We start from the raw sequence: 21,222 nt of genomic DNA, 5'->3' as shown, positions 1-21,222 counted from the left end.
ACTCTGAGCGTTGCAGTCACTGCCCGTCCGCAAGAAAGAAGAGACGCACTGCGGCAAAGACCACTTTGCAGTGAAAGCTAACAAAAATGTAATTAATTGTAGGGTTTAACGCGCCGACGCAACGCAGGCGATGAGGCATGCCGTAGTAGAGGGCTCCGGATTAATTTTGACCACCTGAGGATCTTCAACGTGCGCCGAAATCTCGCACACTCTGGCGTCTTTGCTATTCGCTTCCAAAACAAAAATGTAGCATTGTCCGCTGAAATAGGTGATTATGTAATCTACACGGCCCTGCTGGAATGCCCGCAATCGACACCAACATGTCTGTCGCGTGACTCTCTTGTACTGGGAAATGGGTGGACTGGGCAGTGATGACGTCACTCGCGGCGATGCCGTCTCCCATGATGTCGACGCGCTGCGCACTAAAACAGCAGTGGATAAGAAGTGGACCCTGCAGCCGCAAGGTGACCGAAAATCTAAGAAATGGCAATTAGACACACCAGCCGGTAGAAAATTATTGCAGAGGGATGATTCGAGGTTAGCAACGAAAACGGTTAAGGGTGAAGTCAAAAGGATCGACGCTTCGGCATCATTACGGGCTCTTTGCTTACATATAGCAGTGCTGTTTAAAGAGCTCTCACATACGAATTACTAGATTAGATAGATGGATGAGAGGCATCATGACTGCGTTTGAAAGAAGAGCTGCGCGTTTTGTCGTGTGCAAAGCGACGCTGAAATAATTGCATCACCATTACCTGGAAAAACTTACCAAACTGTCGCACTTGGAAACATTTTGTCGACCAGTTTTCAAAGCGGGAAACAAATTAAACCCAGTTTCACCCAATGTGAAATCAGCTGAAACAGTAAAGCTGGGGTCCTCTTGTGTCCGCTCGAACGTCAACGCGTGCGCTCGCCAAATAACGGCAGCGCCGTCTACCCGATTTTTTTTATTCGCGCAGAGGAATCCATCCCCTCTCCCTCCATACGAATCGGCCCCTACGAAACTACTGCGCCATCTATCGGTGGGTCTAGGAAGCAGTTTCTGCGATGCCGCCGGTGGCGAGACCACTGCGCCCTCTATCGATGGGTTTGGGAATGGCTCCTACCCCTGCGTGACGCACTAACTACGGCAGACTTACTGAGTAGGCTAGTGTAGCTTGGGGGTCCGTTCCCGATGAGGTGCAAGCAAAAAAAAATATGGAGTATGTAAATATTTGATAGATTTAAAAATTTATTACGTACTCCCTAATGCGAAATTTGAGCGCAGCGCGAACTTCGGTCTTCTCGGGGACGGCGCATGGCTGCTGCGTCCGAGGAAGTAATGTCATCAGCGAACGCACGACGGCGTGCGCCATTTTGGCGTTATCTCGCAGCGCGTCGCCGCCACCGAGCATGTCTCGCGCGGCCTCGGCATACAGCCCTTCCCCTCACACTTTCCTGCTCCGCTTTCCTGCTCGCTCTATCTTGTCTATCTTTGGTGTCCTCTTCGCTCGATTTCAAGGAATCCTTCGGCGACGCGAAACCATATTAGCGGGCCGGCTCCGAGCATGTCTCGCGCGGCCTCGGCCCACCGTCCTCCCCCTCACACTGTCGCCATACTTTCCTCCTTCGCGTTCCTGCTCGCTCTGTCTCGTCCATCTTCGGTGTCCTCTTCGTTCGCTCTGTTACACCGAGGCCGACGGCGACGTGAAACCACAAGAGCGGGCGCTTAAAGGTGCGCTGAGCCTAAAATTAACGTCCCTTTTCCCTCCGGAAACAAAAACAACCAAAATCGAAATGCAGTGACCGCAAAACGAAAACACTTTTGCCAAAATCAAAACGCAATAACCAAAAAGAAAACGCAACGCCATCGATCGGCCAAAACGAAACCCTTTTCATCTCGCTGAGTTTTTCCCGAACGTACGTGTTTGGTATATTACGTTATTAGGAAGTTTCAGCATGCCGTAACCGTGTTTACGTTACCGTCTACAATACTTGCGGGAGTGGACTGCGCAATAGAGAGTTTTAGCATATCGTTACCGTGTTTACGTTACCGTTTACCGTGTTTGCGGGAGTCGACTGCGCAGCGCGAGAGTTACCGCGAACGGTAACTTACCGGCACAGGCTTCACCTTCTCCAGCCGCTTCCGGTAACACGGTAAACGGTAACGCAAACACGGTAACAATATGCTGAAACTGCCTAATTTAGCAAAGTTTTAGCAAATCACGCATAATTTAGTTGCTCATATCTATTTGCTTTCGTTTAAAGTAGCTTGACTATTTCACTTTTCGGGTGAAGCCTTCATAATCACTAGTTGTTTTGACAATACTGTAGCCATCACTTGTAGAGCTTTAAAAGGGAAACGAGTCGGTGGCGCCATCGACCGAGTAGAGTTAGAATCAAGGTAAAATAGAATTTGCGCCGCGCTAAATATTTAGGCAAGAAATGAGTAAAATGTAGTGTAGTAATTACTCTGTAACCTACACTGCCTTGCCCAGCACAATTTTGGAGGACGTAAAGCACTTTGGGAGCTAAGAATCTTATCCGAACTATTTGAGGCGGGCAAAGCTTAGAACGAGCCGCCCACATGAGACAAAATGGTTGTTTCTCGTTCTCCTGAGCATTATTTAGCAATAAAAACGTAATAAACAGCATCAAGCAAGATTATTTTTATCGGCTGTACCAAGCATAAAGCGCCGAGCGCACTGCATTGGCTGTAATCGATACGCGAGGGTACACTTCGTCTGCTCAGGAACCTCGCTGGCGTCGGTAAAGCCTGTGCTACCGTTCGCGGTAACTCTCGCGTATGCGCAGTCGACTCCCGCAAACACGGTAGACGGTAAAGTAAACACGGTAATGCTATGCTAAAGCTCTCTATTGTAGATAGGCAGTTTTAGCATATCGTTACCGTGTTTGCGTTACCGTTTACCGTGTTACCGGAAGCGCTGGCGACGGTAGGCAGTTTTAGCATATCGTTACCGTGTTTGCGTTACCGTTTACCGGGTTTCCGGGAGTCGACTGCGCATGCGCGAGAGTTACCGTGAACGGTAACTTACCGGCATGGAATTTTGCGTCGAAACGACTTTACCATGGTCACGCGATATCCCGGGACGTCGAGAACGCGCGAGAAGAGCCAGTAGCCAAGCCAAGTCATTTTGCCCAGCGGAGGTTTAGGAGAAAGGAGCTATGGCCGCTGCGCACATCGACAACCGCGATACGAACATGCAGCGGCGTTACAGAATCCGCTACTCCGTGGCGGATGACGTTGCGCTTTTGCAAGAAGTCGTGAACCTGAACCCGTTCGCTGACCAGCATTTATGGGCTGAGGTCACCGAAAATCTCGTCGCGCTGACGGGTAAGCCATTCAACCAAAGAAGCGTTAAGGAGCGCGTTGACTTGGTCCTCACCCGCTTCCTGAATGAAGAACGGGCGTGCATCAGACGGTAAGTGTTTTTCATTGCACGTTTTTTGTGAAAAGCATTCAGGCTCCTTGCAAATTATACGTCTTGTAACCAGGTCGGGGACCGAAGAGGACTATTCCGCAATGGACCAGCTCCTGCAGCAGGTTGCCGACCTCTGCAAGGAGTTCGGACATAAACTTCGCCGGGTTGCACTCCGCCAGAGCCGCGGGAGGACGGAGAACAGTCGGCGGGTTGGGGCTACAGCCCGTTGTACCGCTCGAGACCCTGCCACTGACGGCAGGGTCTTGGTAGCCCTGGACGGTCATGCCGAGTGGCTAGCAGCGGGGCTCAGCCCAAGCAGAGATGAAGGTAGGCAGCTAGCACGGCCTCGTGTATCCTGCTTTGCAGACTCTGTGCTAGCTGTTCATTTTGTTCGTGTGTTTGTTCAGTGCAGCCCATGCCCCGTCAGCGCACCGTGGTCCTGTGTCGGGCTACAGCCACTGACATCACGTGCACGCTACGTGGAATGGTTTTTATGCGACGCCGTACATGTTGCGAACTGGACAAGAGAGTATGATTACCTCGTTCATTTCCTTGGGTGGAAACCGCGAGTTGCCTCTTGCAGTACACAACATTAGTTTCTGTGGCCCTGCATCGAGGCAGAACTGTAGTTGAGACTTGCTGCTGATTACACTGAGCATATGAAGTTAGTCCGTGCTATTCAGCTACAGCTGACATTGTTTGGACTTGACCCTAAATGCTTACTTTCATACACAAATCAAATAAGTGGGTACACTGCTGGCATTCCGCATTTCCACACAGCTTGCCGACACTGCTGCAAACTCCCTACTTGCTGAATGTGTCGTTACTTTCTCAGTGGGACCAGTACGTACTTTTACACAGACTCTTAGCTTCACTATTGTGGCACAGTGTGCCGTGTAATATTTTGTGTATTTTAAACAGGGGAATCGAAGCCATAATTGGTGTTCCAAGATCATTTCATGCATTGTAACTTTGTTGTGTACTAAACGCACAAATCATCAGCCAACACACACGAGAAGTTAAAATTGCTTGGCTACTGTGATGCTTTTGAACTGCCATGACCTTTCTACTCGTGCTTTCGGGCTTGTCAAAGATGCGCAGGCACTGTCACCTGCGGAAATTCTGCTCGAAGGCATTTACGTGGATGCCGAGACGCCTCCTGGCTGTTCGAGCGACCAGCAGAGCCCACCGCCCCAACAGAGTTCTGATGGCTGCACTCCTGGCTGTTCGAGCGACCGGCAGAGCCCACCGCCCCCACAGAGTTTTGCCGGCAGCACTCGCAGTCCTGATGGCGAAACAAGCCTGGTTTTAACCGGCGTGAGCTGTCAGGAAGCACCTGTGGTGCACAGCCGCTGTAGCCCACAACCAACTCCTCGGCAAAGGTCACCTCTGCAGGTCATCCACCCGGGCAACAGCCGAACCACTCCAGCACGAGGTGAGGAGGAATGATGTCAGCCCCTTGACTTACTGCAGTTAGCCTTGTTCACATAACTTCTAGCAGATAACATTTTCACCCAGCACAACTATTGTAAACTGCGGGTTAAAAAAGAAATGCTACCAAGCCTACTGTAACTGCGTGGTGATGCACGTACCGCGCTGTCACAGTCCACGTGTGCTGGTTGTACAAAGTCCAGCAAAAGCAAATCACGACGGCCTCATCTGCCAATCGTAATGAGGTTCTCTCCACGTTTCACCAGTTTACACAGCCCACCATACGGGGGCTGGAGTAGATGAATTCTTATTTCTTAGGCACTGGCGTGTGCTTTGGAATGCATTTTAGCACCAGATTGTTGACATGCCCTGGTGCTTCCCAGTCACTGTGCTGTTCTGCACTTCCGTTCCAACTTTCAGTAATTTGCACTTAGGTTCCCCTTGTGGCTCACATTAGTTAGCATGCACTATTTTTTAATTTTTTTATTCTTTAGCTGACTTTTTTTACTTTTCAGGTGAAAAATACTCATTGCATTTATGAGTATTTATTCTTGTCTATTCTGTGCAGGTATGCAAAGGCACGGTACCACCCGCGACTTTCTCGATGAACGAGACAAGCGAGAGCAGGAGACCCAATGCAGGCGGCTCGCACTGGAGGAGCGCAGACTAGACTTCGAGATGTTGAAGCACTCGGAAAACATGCGTGAACGCGAAAAGGAGCGGGAGGCCCTAGCGGAGGAGCGCCGCCTTAGTGCTGAAGAGCGGCGCTCGCACATCGCGTACCAAGAAGCGCAGCTGAGGCTCATCGAGAGCCTCATCGAAAAGATCCAAAAGTAAACGCCTAAACAACCATGGCTCTGTATTCCATCTCGTGCTTGCTTGCCACCATGACAAGATGCAGGCTAAGATTTTGCGAAAAAGGCCCCTCTATAGGTGTTTAAGATGATGCCGGGAGGGGGAGGGAGTTAATCAGCTGTGGCCAGACTTTATTTAGCTAAAATTGGCAGAATGATGATGGTTAAAGTGCGATGCAGCTGCACTGATGTAATCATGCCGTGTCACTGGCACGTTGAGTGCGTGGTCCACTATCCCGTACTCGCTCGCCATTACATCTGGCCTGCATGGCCTGGAACAATCAAGGTGCTCTAGAAGTGCCAAATTCTTGTGACTAGTGGTGAGCAATGTTGATCAGCTATGAAAAGTTTAGTGGGCAAAACAAAAAAAAGATCTAAAACGAGGTACGAGCAATTTTATTTTTTGCTAGTACACAATACAGCACACATGGAAAGAGCACAAGAAAAAAGCAAGTACAATGCCACAGTATTGCGGTGTAAAGGAGTACAGAAGGTATTTTCAAAATGCCCATGTAAATGCTTGAAGGGGCCATGTAGACAAGTTTCGTTCACTCGAAAGATTGCCTCGTTAAAATCCTACTAACACCACTTCGCACAAATAAGCTATGTAATTGGGAAAAAATAATCCTGGTCCATCTCCACTAACGTCAAATTTGGGGATGGGCGAAGCATGCAGTGGGAGTAAGAGGTATACAGCTTTGCTGGAAAAGTCTTTGAAGCATGGAGCGTATTTAGCGCGAGGCATTGGAAAACAAGTGTCCCGGTGTTTTAGTACCATGACTACATGAGACGACGCTGCTAAGAGGCTTCGCTCCTATAAGGGAAGGGCCCACTCGCTCATTTCCCACAAGAGAACCTGTGATGTCACTTGTGCCAGCTCTGCAATTGGCTGAGGGCATCAAAAGCAAACGTAAATAGGCAGGGCTTTTTATAAGCTTGCCGAACAAGCTATTTGCACTTAAAATTAGGGCACATTCTTTTTACAGCAGTAAGAATGGTGGGGTAAACAGCGGAAGGTACGAAATTACACGTAAACCAAGCAGTACTCATGCCGACTGCTGTTGGTACTGCGCGCACCAGGCATGTTTTAGCTGCACAGCACTGTGGCTGCTTGGGGTTGTCTCAGATGACACTGGCCGAGTGGCGTAAGCAACTGTGTCTTACGTGACCGTATTTGTCGAGTGAACACCATGTTTCATGAAACAATTATGTTCTACCTTAACAAAAACAAGCCAGGTACAAATACGGTCAAAATAAAGCAAAGGCACAAAACGGCAACCGTTTTCTGCCTTCTGCCTAGATGGTAGCGGCATCTAGATTGACTAATGGGAAACAAGGAAACAGTAACTTGAAGACCAATTCATGTGATTTCATTGCAGATGTCATGAAAACGCATGATTTGGTGGGAGAATCAAAATTTTAACCTAAATTGGCTAGCTTCTCAGTGAATAAAGCATTGTTTGCTTACGGACAAGCACTGGAGGCACGGTAAAACATGAAATCTTTCAAATAAACCTAAACTTGTATTTTGTCAGCATGGCCCCTTCATGTCCTGTCATAAAGAAGATGTTTAAAAGTGCTGAGCTTGGGAACTGTAACAATGCCCCCTTGACAACTTACACGGAGCTCTTGGTACGGGCAACTACACATTTGAAGGCGAGAATGGAACAAGGTATTCATCAAGGGCAGGTGGGTCCAAATTAAAGTACATGCTAACTTGGCTGTCGTACAAGCATGTATGTGCATTTGCAAGGAGCGTGGCGACCTTGTACATGCGCCCAACATTTTGCCTGCTCATTTTTTGATTCTTGTGAAAATCAACAAATGCAAACTCCGCTGCCACCTTCCCAAATCCCCATTCCACCGCCAGGCGGACAGCACTCATGCGCTTATTAAACCAGGCTTCATGGGGCTGCAGCCTGGCACCTCCAAAGGGCTTGTACAGCAGCGGCCGGAGAGGGTAAGCGGGATCGCCATAAATCACATATGGGTGACCCATCGTGATCTTTTCCAGGTTGTCGTAGAGGCGGGTCTCCCTAAGGATTCCTGAAATACAGAAGCAGCTCACACAAAAGGCCAGTAACACAAACGCAAGCACAATGCAAAATCATGTGTTAAGATGTAGTTTGGTCGGCTTGTACCTGTCCTGAATGGCTTGAACGGTGCATATTAACTTTCGTATCTAAAATACTTTTCTTGTCACAACTTGCATCTTAGGGTACCTAACACGCGGACGGGCTCAGCAAAAATGTGGAGCTGTTTTTTTGCCTTTACCAATAAACTGGTTGGAAGCCTGCTTTCTGTTTTTCATTGACTTTTACCAATAAACTGGGTGGAAGCCTGCTTTCTGTTTTTCATTGACTAGTGCATGTGCAGTTTATTGGCCCGAAATGAACAGCTCATATTTTTTCACTACCTGAATGGTATAGCTGCTCGCTGCCAGGCTTTACGAAGTAGTACTTATCATTCGTTGATGCACCTTTCGGCTACTGACAAGCTTTCCCGACTTCAAGCCTGCCACGCAGGAATTGTTTTCCTTAGCAAAAGCTGCAATAAGGAGGGGTGGCTTTATTCTTAGAAGTAAACTAAAATGGAGTGTCGAGCTAGTTGGTGAACATGCATCGTTGGAAATTAAGTTCGCGCTCAATTTTCAACGATGCATGCTCACCAAGTAGCAAAAATTGCTTGCCCCCCCCCCCCCCCCCCATCTGCTTTCCAGCTAGTGGAAACAGCAGTACTGTGCAAATTGGGAGGGGGAAATACTGAGTTTGTACGGTTAAAAATATGTATCTTGTAGGTGTATTGGAGATAAGTGAGTTACTAAAGGCTAGTAAGATGAACAGTTTGTTTTCATGGCCCCTGTAACGAAAGTCCCAACCATGCTCACCTGCGTCATGTCGCCGCCCCCTGAAGGGCCCATCCAGCTGACAAATTATGCCGTTCGGGCACATCACTGCCTGGTACTTGTGCACATGGCACCTCTTGTGGCCTGAAAAGTGTTCCTGTTGGTCCTCCGTTGGCCGACAAATTCGGCGGGCTGTTCCGTCGACAAATCCCCAGCAGTTCTTGAGGGGGGCACCTTTGGCATGCACAGCCTGGAAATAGCAATGATAGCAATTGTCTGAGGAGCCCCATTTTCAATCACAATAATTCTTGCATCTGCTCGCCTGGATGTGGATCCGCAACTTGCCAGTTCATTTTAAGCAGAATAAGCCATGAGCATGCTTGCAGTAATCTGATCTAAAATGCATGCATATCGGTTGGCACAGCGTGGCACTTTGGTAAAAGCACTTGGTACTTTGGTAAACTTACTCTGTTGTAATGGGGGTTTACTTTAGCTTCTGTTGTCTCAAAGGCTTTCTTACGCAGGAGCATGAGAAAACTCTTAACAGATTGCCCAAAATTTAGTGCATAAATTTGTTAGATCAGTATTGTGTGGCATCTACCAACAGCAGTGCGTGAAGTGAAATTAGACAAGTTGGTAAACTATCTGTGCAATATGCTTTTGAAAGTAATACAAGACGACAAAGCATGCTTAGTTTAAAACAGCAATGAGGCTGGCACACGCTACAGCCAAGAAAAAAAATTAGGGCGAATATTGTTCGACAATATTTACTTACATATTACTTACAAATTATGCTACCTCGTGACAAATATTTGTTTTGTCACATTACATGCCACTGTGACTCGACCACAATCAAAAAGTGCATGGATATAGCTCAACTGATTTGCTAGAGTTATCTTTTATCGTAAGACGTCCAGAATAGAATGGTCTAGCTTCTTCTTTGGCATTTGGGGTTCGTGAAGGCATTGTAAAAATTGCCCAGGTGGAGATTGAAAAGGGCTGTCTTGTTTGTGTGGGTACTATATTTTTTGTGTATGCACCTCTCCACTGTAATGCCACAGACAGCGATGTAATTGTAATGCTTGTTTCTGTTTGCGCTACGTGCTTTTTTTTATATGCGCCCCTCTTTTATATGCAATATATATTCTTACCTCGGAAAATCGCTCCAGGCTGTCCAAATTCAACCACGTGTGTGTAGTCAGGTCGTAAAGCAGGTGACCGAAGTGGTATTCCACGTGTGCCAGAACCTGATTCACCACACTCGAAATCACAGAAAGATGCCGGTTAAACATCATCTCCAGGTCGGCCAGTCGGTTCGGGTAGGCAAGACGCCTCAAAGTCATACATAACGCCTCGCGTCCTGGCACCGGCACACGCTGCGCGCTCACGACCTTGTCAGGCATCATGAGGCAGGAATATAAATACTCAAAGTCCACTTTCTTAAACCTGAACATGCGCTCAAATTCAGGGCTGTCTAGCCTTGCTACGTTGAGCAGTCCACGTGCTGCTAGATTGCGGCGCGGCTCCGGATCCAGTTCCAACAAGTACGCATCCTCGATGTCGCGCCAAGATAGACACCGCATCAACAGCGGGTCTGAAAGGACGCTGCTGTATTGAGCCATAGCAGAAGGTGAACTCTGAACTGGAGCACAGCAGCTGAGCTACTACACGCTGCTACAAGGCACTGCCATGAGTAGTACACTCTACCATGACGGACTCGACGGCAGGAGATTGGCTTGGCTTGTGATAGGCTAGTCTGGCCTAATCAGGAAACCGCCAACGGCTTCCTGGGCTTCAATGGACCCTATGCGAAATTGCTTGGTGATCTAGCAACACTGATGTAAACAAGACCGTCCGCCATATTGGTACGGGCGACGATCGCGAAGTCTCGTATTGTTTACTGTGGAAGAGTAGGTGACGGTAACGCGGTATGGCTCAAACTGGACTGCGTTTTTCGGGTCCCGACCACGGATTGTGGACGAAGGACTCGTCTGCGCTGCCGACTGTGTCTGAGGACTCACACCACTCGTGGTGCCGCGCCGAAGACCCATCCGAGCCCAGCGCAGCAGGGCATGCCGCCTAGCCACCGAGCCGCATTGCTCGCCTTCATCGGTGCGGACAAACACGTGCGACTCGCAGTAAGTAAATCTTTGTTTTTTCCTTGACGCGAGTTAACCGGTATGAGCATTTGTACAGCACTTTGTTCACCGTTATTTACCATGTAAATGCGTAGCGGGGACCCTGTTGCAGTAACCCTGAAAGAGGAAAGCGACAATCGCCAGACCGTACCGCTAGTGGGTGGATTAGGTATTTTCAAATGCTGTACATCGAATTTACGGGGCGATTTTTGGCGAAGATGTTTACGGAAAGGTTGCGGCCGTTTTCCGTGACGGTCGTCCGCCCGCGCGTTTGCCGCAAAGCATTCGTGCTTTGCGGCGAAGTCAACTACAAAAGTGCACATGCGCCTTGAATTTTCGTTTTTGTGTGTGTTTTCATTATTTATTGCGCATGTCCTGCCGCAAAAATCTGTTTGTGCGTCTGGCTTGTCCTTTTTTGGCAGTGGGGTGGTTGTGATAGCTTCTAAAGCGCATGTTTTGAGTGTGCCCGAACAGATAATACCGTAAAACCTCGTTAGCTCGAACTCACTGAACTAATTTTTTTTTTTTAATTCGATGGGTCATCGGTATAGCCAGAATGTTTACCTGTTTATCTGGAAAGGTTTTGGAAGTGAGTTCCAGATAATCATAATATTGCTTGCTTAAGTTATGACGAACACGAATATGCGGGTACTGGTATCATTACCCACGGTGAGGTTCTCTTGAAAGTACAATAACAAATCATGCAGCGATACTTGCACGCTCGAACTTGAAAAACAATTTTGACATCATTGCTGTTTGAGGTGTAGATTATTGCACTTGCAACAGTGTTAAGCAAGACACAAAATCTAGTCATTTTGAGTCGAGATGTTCCTTGCGGCCACTGCTTTCTGCTCTGTCCCTTTAGCATAAACTGTAGCGGACTAGTCCTGTTCTTCCCTGAGTGCTATTTACTGTTACTCTCTCTGTTCTTGCAGGTTGGGCCTCATCCATGTGGTCAGCAGCTGCTTTCGCTCCCAGAGAAAAATTGACCGGCCCTATGTTGTGTGCCTCACCTCTGAGACGGACAGTGGGGCGATTGTGGAGGCAGCTTGCGAGTGCCCGGCGCGTTGCAGTGGAACATGCAGTCACATCCTGGCAGCTGTACTCGTCCTCTTGCAAGCCCAAGGTTTTAAAGAGGCGCTACCGGAGCTTGCGTGCACAACTGCCACAACAGTGGGGACGTCTGAGACAGCAGGGCATCAAGCCAGCGAGTGTCCAAGACATTGACTGGAGAAGCCCGCAAGAAAATGGCCCCTCCCTTCCCTTGCCAATGCGTCTGTTCGGCGCACGTCGAGTGCAGGAGCAATGCGAGCAGCAATAAAGTGCCTTGCAAGCGCTCGGGAGAAAACTTGGTAGCCTTTGGAATGGGTTTTTTGCCTCAGTTTTGCTGGCCTCACCCCCCCCCCCCCCCCCCCACACACACACACAGTAACAGAAACGAGGACTGGCATGTCACCTGGAGGGTCACCTATGAGCTACCAGCTAGCATTCAAGCAACATCACGCCGTGGTCATCTCGCGAGCACGCAGAGGCTGGGCAATGTCGTGTTTACTAGACCGCTGCATGCAGGGGTGCGCGAATGCTGTTCCATTTATATCCACAGTTTGCTATATTGCACGCGCTATAAATCAGCGAAGTATTTTAATTTACTTGGATTTTCACTGTGGATACAAAAAAAAGCAAAACCACTAAAGCTGATGCGCGGTGGACTGATGCAACTCAGGCCGTTTTTTTTTTTTTTTTTTTATGAAAACTTGAAAATTGCCTCACCTACCTACATCAATGGCCACTATCATTACGTCGGAGGCATGCATGCAGTATGTGACAAACTAGAGGAGTGAGTGTGTATTTTAGTCGCAAAATATTCGACAGTAAATACATCGCGGCTGAAATGACAATGGGCAACAAGTTAACTTGACGTAAACAAACCTGTCAGCCCGGCAAATCGAGAACCAAGTGCAGAAACTCGAATTTTCCAACGTCAGATCATCATAAAACAGTGTACGCCACTTCCGCAACGACAGGCGGCTAAATGCACCGAAAAGAAACTAACAACATACTCCGATACCTTGCGCGCCCGCCAGAGAGGAAATTTTCAACCGCGCCGTGACGGCGTAGTGCGGCAGGAAAAGTTTACAGCCCTAGGTAAGATAAAGGCTCGTGTAGGGGCTAAGCGGTACCATTTAACAATGAAATGAAGCGGGCGTAGAGCCACAGGGACGAGTGAAGAAATAAAGCCTAATTTTGACAACGTGTGGTACTGTTTCCCCGCTCGAGCGCCGCTGTCTGTCATAAATAGGTGACGCACGCTCAGGCTTCATTTATAATACAAAGGCTGAACCATGGAACTCCAACGCAGCTGTATTTTTCATCCGGACAGCGACTACGAAATCCCGCGCTTAGCGAACCAATGACAAATACTCGCTCCCAGCGCAACGCGCTCACCGTGTCACAAAGGTTGCTCGCGCCGGCGTAGTTCGCGTCAGAAAGTTCGTTCAAGAGCGTGGAACTTCACGTGCCTTTTCTCCATCTGGACCGGTATTTCCTCGTTGCGTGCACTGCGGCACGCAGCAATGCTACGGCATTGTAGTCCATCAACAAGTGCGGTCAATGCCCGCCTTCTATGTTTTGCTACTTGGTTTCGGTTTCAAACGACCGTACCAAAATGGCGGACCTAGTTACCGGAGTCGACGTGAGATGGCGGGGCGCATTTTGCATAGGGTCTATTGACTATAAATAAGACTGAAAAAGCAAGCACTGCGAAAAATAAATGCTATTGATGGAATTCAACATATATTCGACAAAAAAAATGTTGCTATCATCATCATTTTGTGTCTGTTACGTTAAACTTTCCGCACGCTAACCAGCGAAAAACGGTACGCTAAAATGCGTCTTACCGTTTTCACCGGTAAACGGAAACTCCCGCTCCCGGTAACACGGTAAACGGTAACGCTAACACGGTAACGATATGCTAAAACTGCCTGATGACGCCTGTGCCGGTAAGTTACCGTTCGCGGTAACTCTCGCGCTGCGCAGTCTACTCCCGCAAACACGGTAAACGGCAACGTAAACACGATAACGATATGCTAAAACTGCGACGGTGAAGCCTGTGCCGGTAAGTTACCGTTCGCGGTAACTCTCGCGCTGCGCAGTCTACTCCCGCAAACACGGTAAACGGCAACGTAAACACGGTAACGATATGCTAAAACTGCCTAAGTGTTTACGTTACCGTTTACCGTGTTTGCGGGAGTAGACTGCGCAGCGCGAGAGTTACCGCGAACGGTAACTTACCGGCACAGGCTTCACCATCACCAGCGCTTCCGGTAACACGGTAAACGGTAACGCAAATACGGTAACGATATGCTAAAACTGCCCAATTCTTCTGCGATTACCGGCACCGGTAACCACGCGTGGCCTACCAATGCCGCGCTAGAAGGTTAACTAGCCGACGAGAGCGAGCGACCGCACCTGAGATGTGGTGTGATGCTAACAACGACGACGAGCGACACTTGAGTGCGCGCCCCCGCCCGCGCCAGCCGCGAACGGAGAGCCAGAGCTGTGCCCGAAGAGCAAGTTCTTCGTCGCAAGGTGTTTTGCCGCACGCCACCACCGATGGCGCAAGTCCGCCAACACAAGCGCTTGAAAAAATGCACTGTAGTTATACAAATCCAATTTTAGGCCTTGTAAAACAATCAGAATGGGTGTCATTTGTACGCAAGCGACTACCGTGACTGCCTCATGTTTTGCAGTGGACGGCGCCCAGTGACCTTCCATACTGATGACATCTGGTTTCGAAGGCCTGTCGAGCTGGGTTCTCTGCTCCACTCAGAAGCGCAGGTACTCTGCTGCAGCGATGTTTATCACAAAACGTAGTATTGATATTTTTTTATATTGATGCCATGCCCATCGCACCGTCGCACCCATAACGCTTCAGTGTACTTGACTTACAAGGTACGGAAAGGCCAATGCAGCAAGGGCGCTAGCCAGTGCCGCTGTCAAGAGCGCGGGTTATAAGAAAGATCCTCTTTGCTCCACGTTATTGCACTGGCAGCGGCGCTTGAGCGCAGTGTGAGTGAGTGAGTGAGGGAGTGAGTGAGTGAAAGGAGTGGCGTAGAGGGGAGTGGAAAGCTACTACAGGTTTCCAACACATCCCCATATCTCCCCTTCAATCAAGACCTCTTCCTTCCTCGCCATACTTTAGACCCCAGATTTCTAGACGCACTTCTCATGTACATCCACACTCCATGTCTCAATTTATACCGAGGGTGTTGCGTACGGGGAGGCCGACCCGAGCGTAGCTCCGTCGCCTCCGACATACGTGTGGTAGCGTGGTGTGAAGCGAGTGGCCAGCCAATGTTGCAGCCGTGAAGAAGCCCAGAAGCCGTAGGCTAACGTAACTGTTTACTTCATAGCGAGAGGTGAGCCGAAGCCAAAGAACAATGCCCCAACGGGCGAGGTTACAGTACAGGGCTCGAGCAGAGTGACAGCATTGATTCACTGCTCAAACAGGAATGGATCTACAGCGCTTGGGCGAGGTCTATTTATACCCAAAAACGCCAACGGTCAAAACAAGCGTTCCCTCTAGATTGTGCACACCCCACGAACGTCACAGACACACGTAACACTCTTTCCAGAGTTTGTGAGCAGTCGGTAGCAGAGGCACACGCTGAGCCCGAGAGAGGGGAGAGAAGAGGACTCCGCTGCGGGTTTCCGTGTCCTTGGGCAAGTCTCGGCGCGCCTCGCCGGCAACCGCCGAAGTTTGAAACGCACCGAAAGCGAAGCGTCTGACCCGGGCTTGTCCAAACGTGAAAACATGAGTCACCGACACGGTGGGGCTTGTTTGAAAGGCGCACGTAGTGGAAGCTTCGCCGCACAGCCGAGGAGTATTTAAACGAAGCCCAGCGGACCGCACCAGCAGTATTTATGAAATTCTGTGACGTGGCGAGTACCGGAAACAGAATCGAAATGAAATGGAAGGCCGGAACAAATATTCTTGTCGCTAGGCGGAGTACCAAACACGAGACGCTGATGGTACTAACAGTGTTATGATAGCGTGAGCACGGGACATACATATTCGCCGTAACCGGACATATTTACATATTATGTGTTAACTGGGAGTTCAATGGAAGCGAGATATGTTAGGATTATATTATTAAATTCAAAGCCCTCCCCAAAACCATGCCTTACAGCCAATCTGTCATATGCGCAGAATATATCTTGTGCGCGCCTGTGCTTGCAAGTGAGGTAGGTCGTTATGGATTTCGTTCCTTCCGCCGTGACCGGTTTACGAACCCCTTAGCACCACTTCTGCGGATCTTAATGGCCATGGTGGTCACTTGCAGTGAAAGCGCCGAATTTTTGTGGTCGCAGCTCCGCAGGTGCCCCGACTTAAGTTTGACGCGCGACGCGGACAAACTTGTACCTAAATGAGGCCCATTTATTGTCTTCTTTGTTGCAAACAAGAAAAAAGTTAAAGAAAAAAATTCACGCATCTCTACCAAGTGAATCGTGACGAGTTGGCGAAGCACTGGGGATCGTTCTTATCGTAAATCACCCGTGGCATTGCCCACTCGCGCATGTAAATGAGTGACAACGCGTGTGTACAGTATATAAAATTCCAATACAATCCAATCCGATACAATTCAATTTAATCCAATCCAATCCAATTCGATCCAATCCAATCCAAATTCAATCCATTTCAATCCAATGCTCCTCGCGTATGCGCAGCACTGTGTACACGGACGCCAAGCCCCGGACAGAGCGAGGTCCTAAGGTGCTTCGCCCCTAAAAACGCGGAAAGGTGTACGCAAGCAGAAACCTTGCTTGTGCTTTTCTCTGTCTTTCGATATGCTGTTGCGCAGGTTTCTGTGAATTAAATTGACATCAACTTTCTTTTTGTCACGAAGGTGGTGTACACGAGAGATGACTTCATGCAGCTCATCGTGAATGCAACAGTGATTAAGCCCGATAAAGGCACGAAAGAAATCGTCAATGTCTTCCGCTTCACTTTCCGCCTTGGCGGAGAGCAGCCAGCCCTCAGGGTCATTCCACGCTCTTTCCCCGGTGAGCTTGTGACAAATGGTCGTTAAAGGAGCCATGAAGACAAAATACAAGTTGGGTTTATTAGAAAGACTGCTTAGTCCCGATACCAATGATACCAATATCATCGCAATCTTCGGACAAATAACGGAGATATTAAAGAAAACGTGCGAAGCAGTCGCGACCCCCTAGCCAATTTCCCGCATCTTTTCTATGACGTCACGGAACCTTGTTTGTGCGATGTGGCGGCCGCCTAACTGACCTGTCGCGACGGCACATGACTGGACGTCTGAAATGGGGCCTCTAGTTCCATTTGACCCCATCACTTGAATGCTAACGTGCAGTTAACGCACTGAAAATTATGTTTTATTGTTGGCCCGTATGACGTCATTCTTGCTCGTAACACGTCACTGTGGCGCCAAATTTGAAAGTTTTTAAATAATTCTTGCTTTTTTTTCGTTAAAAAACATCTTTTGTGGCTGTAATGGAGCTGAGTGAGATACTGAATCCTAGTTCTTTCAAATTAAACGAAGTTGTATTTTCTCTTCATGGCTCCTTTAACGTGCTCTTGTTGTACGCTAACACGAGGGCATAGCTCGACCTGACTGGCAACCTCGTGCTGGCTGAAACCGCCCTTCTTGTTTTAGTTTAAAGGTTTAAGGCACATGAGGACAGCTTTAATCAGGCAAAAAACATATATAACAGCTTCGCAATTTTTTAAAAAGACATAGCAGGACTCTGGTGCGAGTTAGTTGGTTCATGTTTATGAAAAAAAAAAAAAAAACCAACAGCGTGAACGAAACAGGACCGAGAAATTGAAACACATAGAACACAACAGGCACCCGTTTCAGCGCCCGTTTGTGTTCTACGTGTTTCTATTCCTCGGTCATGTTTCGTTCACGCTGTTGGGTTTTTTTTTTTTTAAGACACTTTGTGCAAACTAGAGTCTTGTAAAAACATGACACTAGTGCCACGTTTTCCAGGAACTGGCAGATTGCTGGAGACGTTGCCAAATTTATTTACCTGTGCTACAGTAATACTCTGTTTTGGGGGAGCTCCCGAAAGGAAATCGTTGAATAGTGCGTAAAAATTATTTCTAAGGGTTCATCTCCACACATACACCTATACGTATATTTGTCTTGGAGACTTTTATTAAAAACCCAAATGGCCAACGACATACATAGCTATGGGGCACATCGTGTCACCAGCTTTGGAAGGCCGAAGGAATAGAGAGATTTGTTAGGGGGAGGGGGGGGGGGAATCACCGAAGTATGCTTCCGCATTAAAATCTATATGATGTGAAACCAGAATACATGTTTTTGTGTTTTCTTTTTCTTACAGAGAGTATGCTCTTCATTGAAGGGAGGCGCTACCTGGACCTTGCCTTAGCAAAACGGAAGTCTGAAAACAGCCATAGGGGCGGCAGTGCTAGTGGTGGGCATGCTAATGAGAAAGGAGCTTGAAAGAAAATTCGCCAGAGTGCGCCCCACCGGAAGGCGCACTCTGGAAGGAGCGCCGTCAGAGGGATAGGTTCTCATCTGACGGCGTAGTAAACTGCCAGTAGAGATGGAACTACAGTTAGTAAATATTTCCTACATGGGATTCACCTTGCGGTAATAAAATTCTGCGTGAATTATGGGAATTGTTATTTGCGTCGCACGATGCGCCTATATTTTTGAAACGACGAAAAGCTTGGACTGTGTGACAGCAGATAAACAAAGCGCTGTCGTAGCATTTAGTTAAAATCCTGCAGAAACACAGTATCTAAGTCTGTTTACTTGTATGAAGGCGAAATCATTATAGTTTTGAGGGTGAAGTGTTTTCTAGTAATGCTTTAACACGTGTAAAAGTTGTTTCTGCCAGCATTGTGGATGCCACCACCTTCCTTTCGGCGGTAAGAGGAGCATAATTTAGAACAGGAGCGACCGCAGCGCCAGCAGGTAGTGCGGCGGCGCGCCCTGGCTTGCTGTTCAGCTTGCTGATGACTGCTGCGCCGGTAGGTAAGGCAACGGCAAGATTGCGAAGCTCGGCTGTAGGAGCCGAGCGTCGTAGTTTGTGGGGCACCCAAAACTTCCTATTTGGGAATTTCCACGTAGTGCACGAAACTCATAGCTGATTCGTCTTCATCGCGCTTGCTTTTCAGACGGCCGGATGAAGTTGACCGGATCTGTAAGGCTCCAACCGATCGAAGTATAGGAGCGAGTTTACTTTGTTTTCAGTTTCGTTGGCGGCACTCGCTACAGCGCGAGGAATAATCTGTGTATCTTTTGATTTTGTTCTGCTTTGAGCTTGCCCCTCTTCGATGCCGTCGTTACCCAAGACAGCGTCCTTTTTTTTGTTTTGTTTTGTTTTTGCGAATCGCGCGTACGCGGTCCGAACTCACGTGAGTGGGCTTCACCGCTGTACTCCACGCTGCTATTAAGATTCACTTCACTACTTTAGTACGTTGCAAAAAAAGAGAGAGAGAGCCAAAAGCTTCCTTGGGGTGTTTAACCGTGTTTGTAAATTAGTGTTCTATTCAAAACACGAAAGAAATCTTGAAATAGTTGAATTATTCCAAATTCACTGATAGCTGGCTTGACTGCTACACAGAAGTTTCTTGAAAGTTGTCTTCATCAATATACACGCAAGCATGGCTGGGAAAACAATCTTTTATGTGCAATTATAGGCAATCGTGTTAAAATATAGCACAGGACCGGGGTAATTGGAAATTAATGGGAGAGGCCTTCGCCCTGCAGTGGGCGTATATAGGCTGGGGATGATGATGATGTTAAAATATAAAGACCCTATGGCATCTTTTTCATTTGGATCATGACGCGATGCGAGCGTTCTCGAGGCTTTACGGACTGGCATGAGCAGAAATCGGTACGTAATATTGCCAAAAATGCTACGCTTTAAAACCCCACCTCCTAGAGTTGCCAAGGCAGGCCTCACGAATCGAAGGCACTGACAGCGGCGCATTTCTTGCCCTTTGGAGTGGAACCGATCATTCTGTCACCGGTGCCACCGTGCCAGAAAAATGTGGTTGACCTGATCGAACGTATTTCTTAGGGCGGGCTGAGCAATCGTAAAGGGGAAGGGAATTCTGACAGGCGTCCCTCATGCAGTGCTGAGACCACTTCGGGCCGTCCGTGCACGGACAAATATCTTCGCGAGGTGTTGAGTCAGTAGGTGCTTTTAGAGGTATTAGAAAGTCGTGGCTTGTGCACATGGAAGGCAGCGTAGGCATTCCTACTGTCGGACCTCGTCGATGACCGTACCACAAGTCCTTGCTGATAAGACGTACAATTTCAGTTTATCTTTCCAAGTTTTATGGCCTACCTTCGGCACCGGCAGCAGCCACATGTGCTGGGTTGCCCGTACTTTACGCTCGATGACTCAGTCCTGTGCAGTGTGTTTCGTCAGCTGTAATCAAGGGAGTCACATTCACTACAAATCTAGATTTTTGGCTGCACGCTTTCAATAAAGTGGCCAAACCGTGTTGTGCACTCGGTTTGGTGGTGCGCGTATCAAAGCCCTGCTGCTCGTAGGCTTCCCGTGCACTTATAACAGTGCTATTCCTCAGCCAAGGCTGTAAGTAACATCACTCTCCCGTGTGGACCCCTTCCAGTTTCAGCTCCGAAGTGCCGAGCAAGATGCGCCACCCAACCGGATATTGTAAAAAGAGCTTATCTATTGACAGGAGATGGAAATTCCATAATGTTTACAACGTCACTGTTGTGGGATAGGAGGGGGGTTTCCTAGGGGACCTTGCCAGCACTCTGGGGTAGGCCCCCACGATAGCTCCCGGCGTGTCAACCACGCTGGCTCCCATGCCTACGGCAGCCCAGCGAGGTTCGCCGACACGAGAACACAGTAGACAGTAGTGCCGAAGCACAGCCGTTTATTTGGGGAATCCCAAAGCATGCGAGCACAAGGCTCGACGGCGTTCACGAATCATGTCGTCCGGGTCGTGACCGCGAGCGGGAGGCAGGCACTCACGGCGAGCGACAAACAAAGCTCCCACCTGAGATACATGTATCCGCCGACATTACCGCGATGTTCCGCCGAACCAGCCCCGACCGGGTCTCCGACGAGACTCTCCCGTCTCCCCGCGCGCACACGTTCGCGCCGCCCGCGCCCGCACGGATTGGTGGTGCCATCTCTCGGGGGACGCCGACGAACCAGCGGAGCGCCGGACCGGTTTCAGCGCACAAGCGTCTCTCCCGAAGCGCGCGCCGGCTCGGGATCGCGGGCCGTGGTTCTCCGCGATTCCCACACTGTGAACTGCGTAATATAAAAAATAAATTAAACTTGGCCTATATCTTAGCAGCTGTGCTTCGGGATAGCTTCTATTAAAGAAAAGTACCCCTTCTCTATAACTATACCCCTATCTACTAAGGACATATTAGTAGAAATTAAGAACAAGAAATGGACGTGGGCAGGGCATGTAATGCGAAGGCAAGATAACCGTTGGTCATTAAGGGCAACAGAGTGGATCCCTAGAGAAGGCA

The 21,222-nt window shown here is 48.7% G+C and overlaps 3 protein-coding genes across 4 annotated transcripts in view; 2 read left to right on the top strand and 1 right to left on the bottom strand.

The window, feature by feature from the left end:
• The window catches only part of LOC144168431 (acyl-coenzyme A thioesterase 9, mitochondrial-like), a 63,331-nt gene extending 45,139 nt beyond the window's left edge, over positions 1-18,192 (top strand). The window contains exons 10-12 of the mRNA XM_077697421.1: positions 14,440-14,527; positions 16,597-16,753; positions 18,071-18,192. Of these exons, the coding sequence (XP_077553547.1) occupies positions 14,440-14,527; positions 16,597-16,753; positions 18,071-18,192 (367 nt within the window). The remainder of the gene's footprint in view (positions 1-14,439; positions 14,528-16,596; positions 16,754-18,070) is intronic.
• On the top strand, positions 3,229-5,805 carry LOC144169597 (uncharacterized). 2 transcript variants are annotated; one of them, XM_077698842.1, is made up of 4 exons: positions 3,229-3,422; positions 3,496-3,749; positions 3,835-4,857; positions 5,422-5,805. In XM_077698842.1, exons 3-4 carry the CDS (start codon positions 4,464-4,466, stop codon positions 5,688-5,690), a joined length of 663 nt encoding a protein of 220 aa, XP_077554968.1. In that variant the 5' UTR covers positions 3,229-3,422; positions 3,496-3,749; positions 3,835-4,463; the 3' UTR covers positions 5,691-5,805. The 2 variants fall into 2 exon arrangements, with proteins under 2 accessions (XP_077554968.1, XP_077554967.1); XM_077698841.1 differs by having other exon boundaries at positions 3,830-4,857.
• LOC144169595 (uncharacterized) lies at positions 6,626-10,312 on the bottom strand. The gene is made up of 3 exons (XM_077698838.1): positions 9,704-10,312; positions 8,595-8,802; positions 6,626-7,753 (listed from the first exon to the last, which is right to left on the bottom strand). Exons 1-3 carry the CDS (start codon positions 10,172-10,174, stop codon positions 7,350-7,352), a joined length of 1,083 nt encoding a protein of 360 aa, XP_077554964.1. The 5' UTR covers positions 10,175-10,312; the 3' UTR covers positions 6,626-7,349.
• Positions 18,193-21,222: the final 3,030 nt, after the last annotated feature.

Source organism: Haemaphysalis longicornis, unplaced genomic scaffold (genome assembly GCF_048455015.1).
Source record: "Haemaphysalis longicornis isolate Haplotype H1 unplaced genomic scaffold, Haemaphysalis longicornis Haplotype H1 scaffold_2, whole genome shotgun sequence".
Lineage (NCBI taxonomy): Eukaryota > Metazoa > Arthropoda > Arachnida > Ixodida > Ixodidae > Haemaphysalis > Haemaphysalis longicornis.
The sequence above is the reverse complement of the archived record's forward strand: the minus strand, read 5'-3'. Positions and strand labels throughout refer to the sequence as shown.

What these genes read in the sequence shown, in the direction of transcription:
- LOC144169597 (XM_077698842.1), top strand. Translation starts at nt 4,464, where the DNA reads ATGCTTTTGAACTGCCATGACCTTTCTACTCGTGCTTTCGGGCTTGTC. An exon ending in CCGAACCACTCCAGCACGAG is followed by an intron (nt 4,858 to 5,421) that starts GTGAGGAGGAAT and finishes TATTCTGTGCAG; the next exon opens with GTATGCAAAGGCACGGTACC.
- LOC144169595 (XM_077698838.1), bottom strand. Translation starts at nt 10,174, where the DNA reads ATGGCTCAATACAGCAGCGTCCTTTCAGACCCGCTGTTGATGCGGTGT. An exon ending in GCCTGGAGCGATTTTCCGAG is followed by an intron (nt 8,803 to 9,703) that starts GTAAGAATATAT and finishes TGCTATTTCCAG; the next exon opens with GCTGTGCATGCCAAAGGTGC. An exon ending in GGGGCGGCGACATGACGCAG is followed by an intron (nt 7,754 to 8,594) that starts GTGAGCATGGTT and finishes TCTGTATTTCAG; the next exon opens with GAATCCTTAGGGAGACCCGC.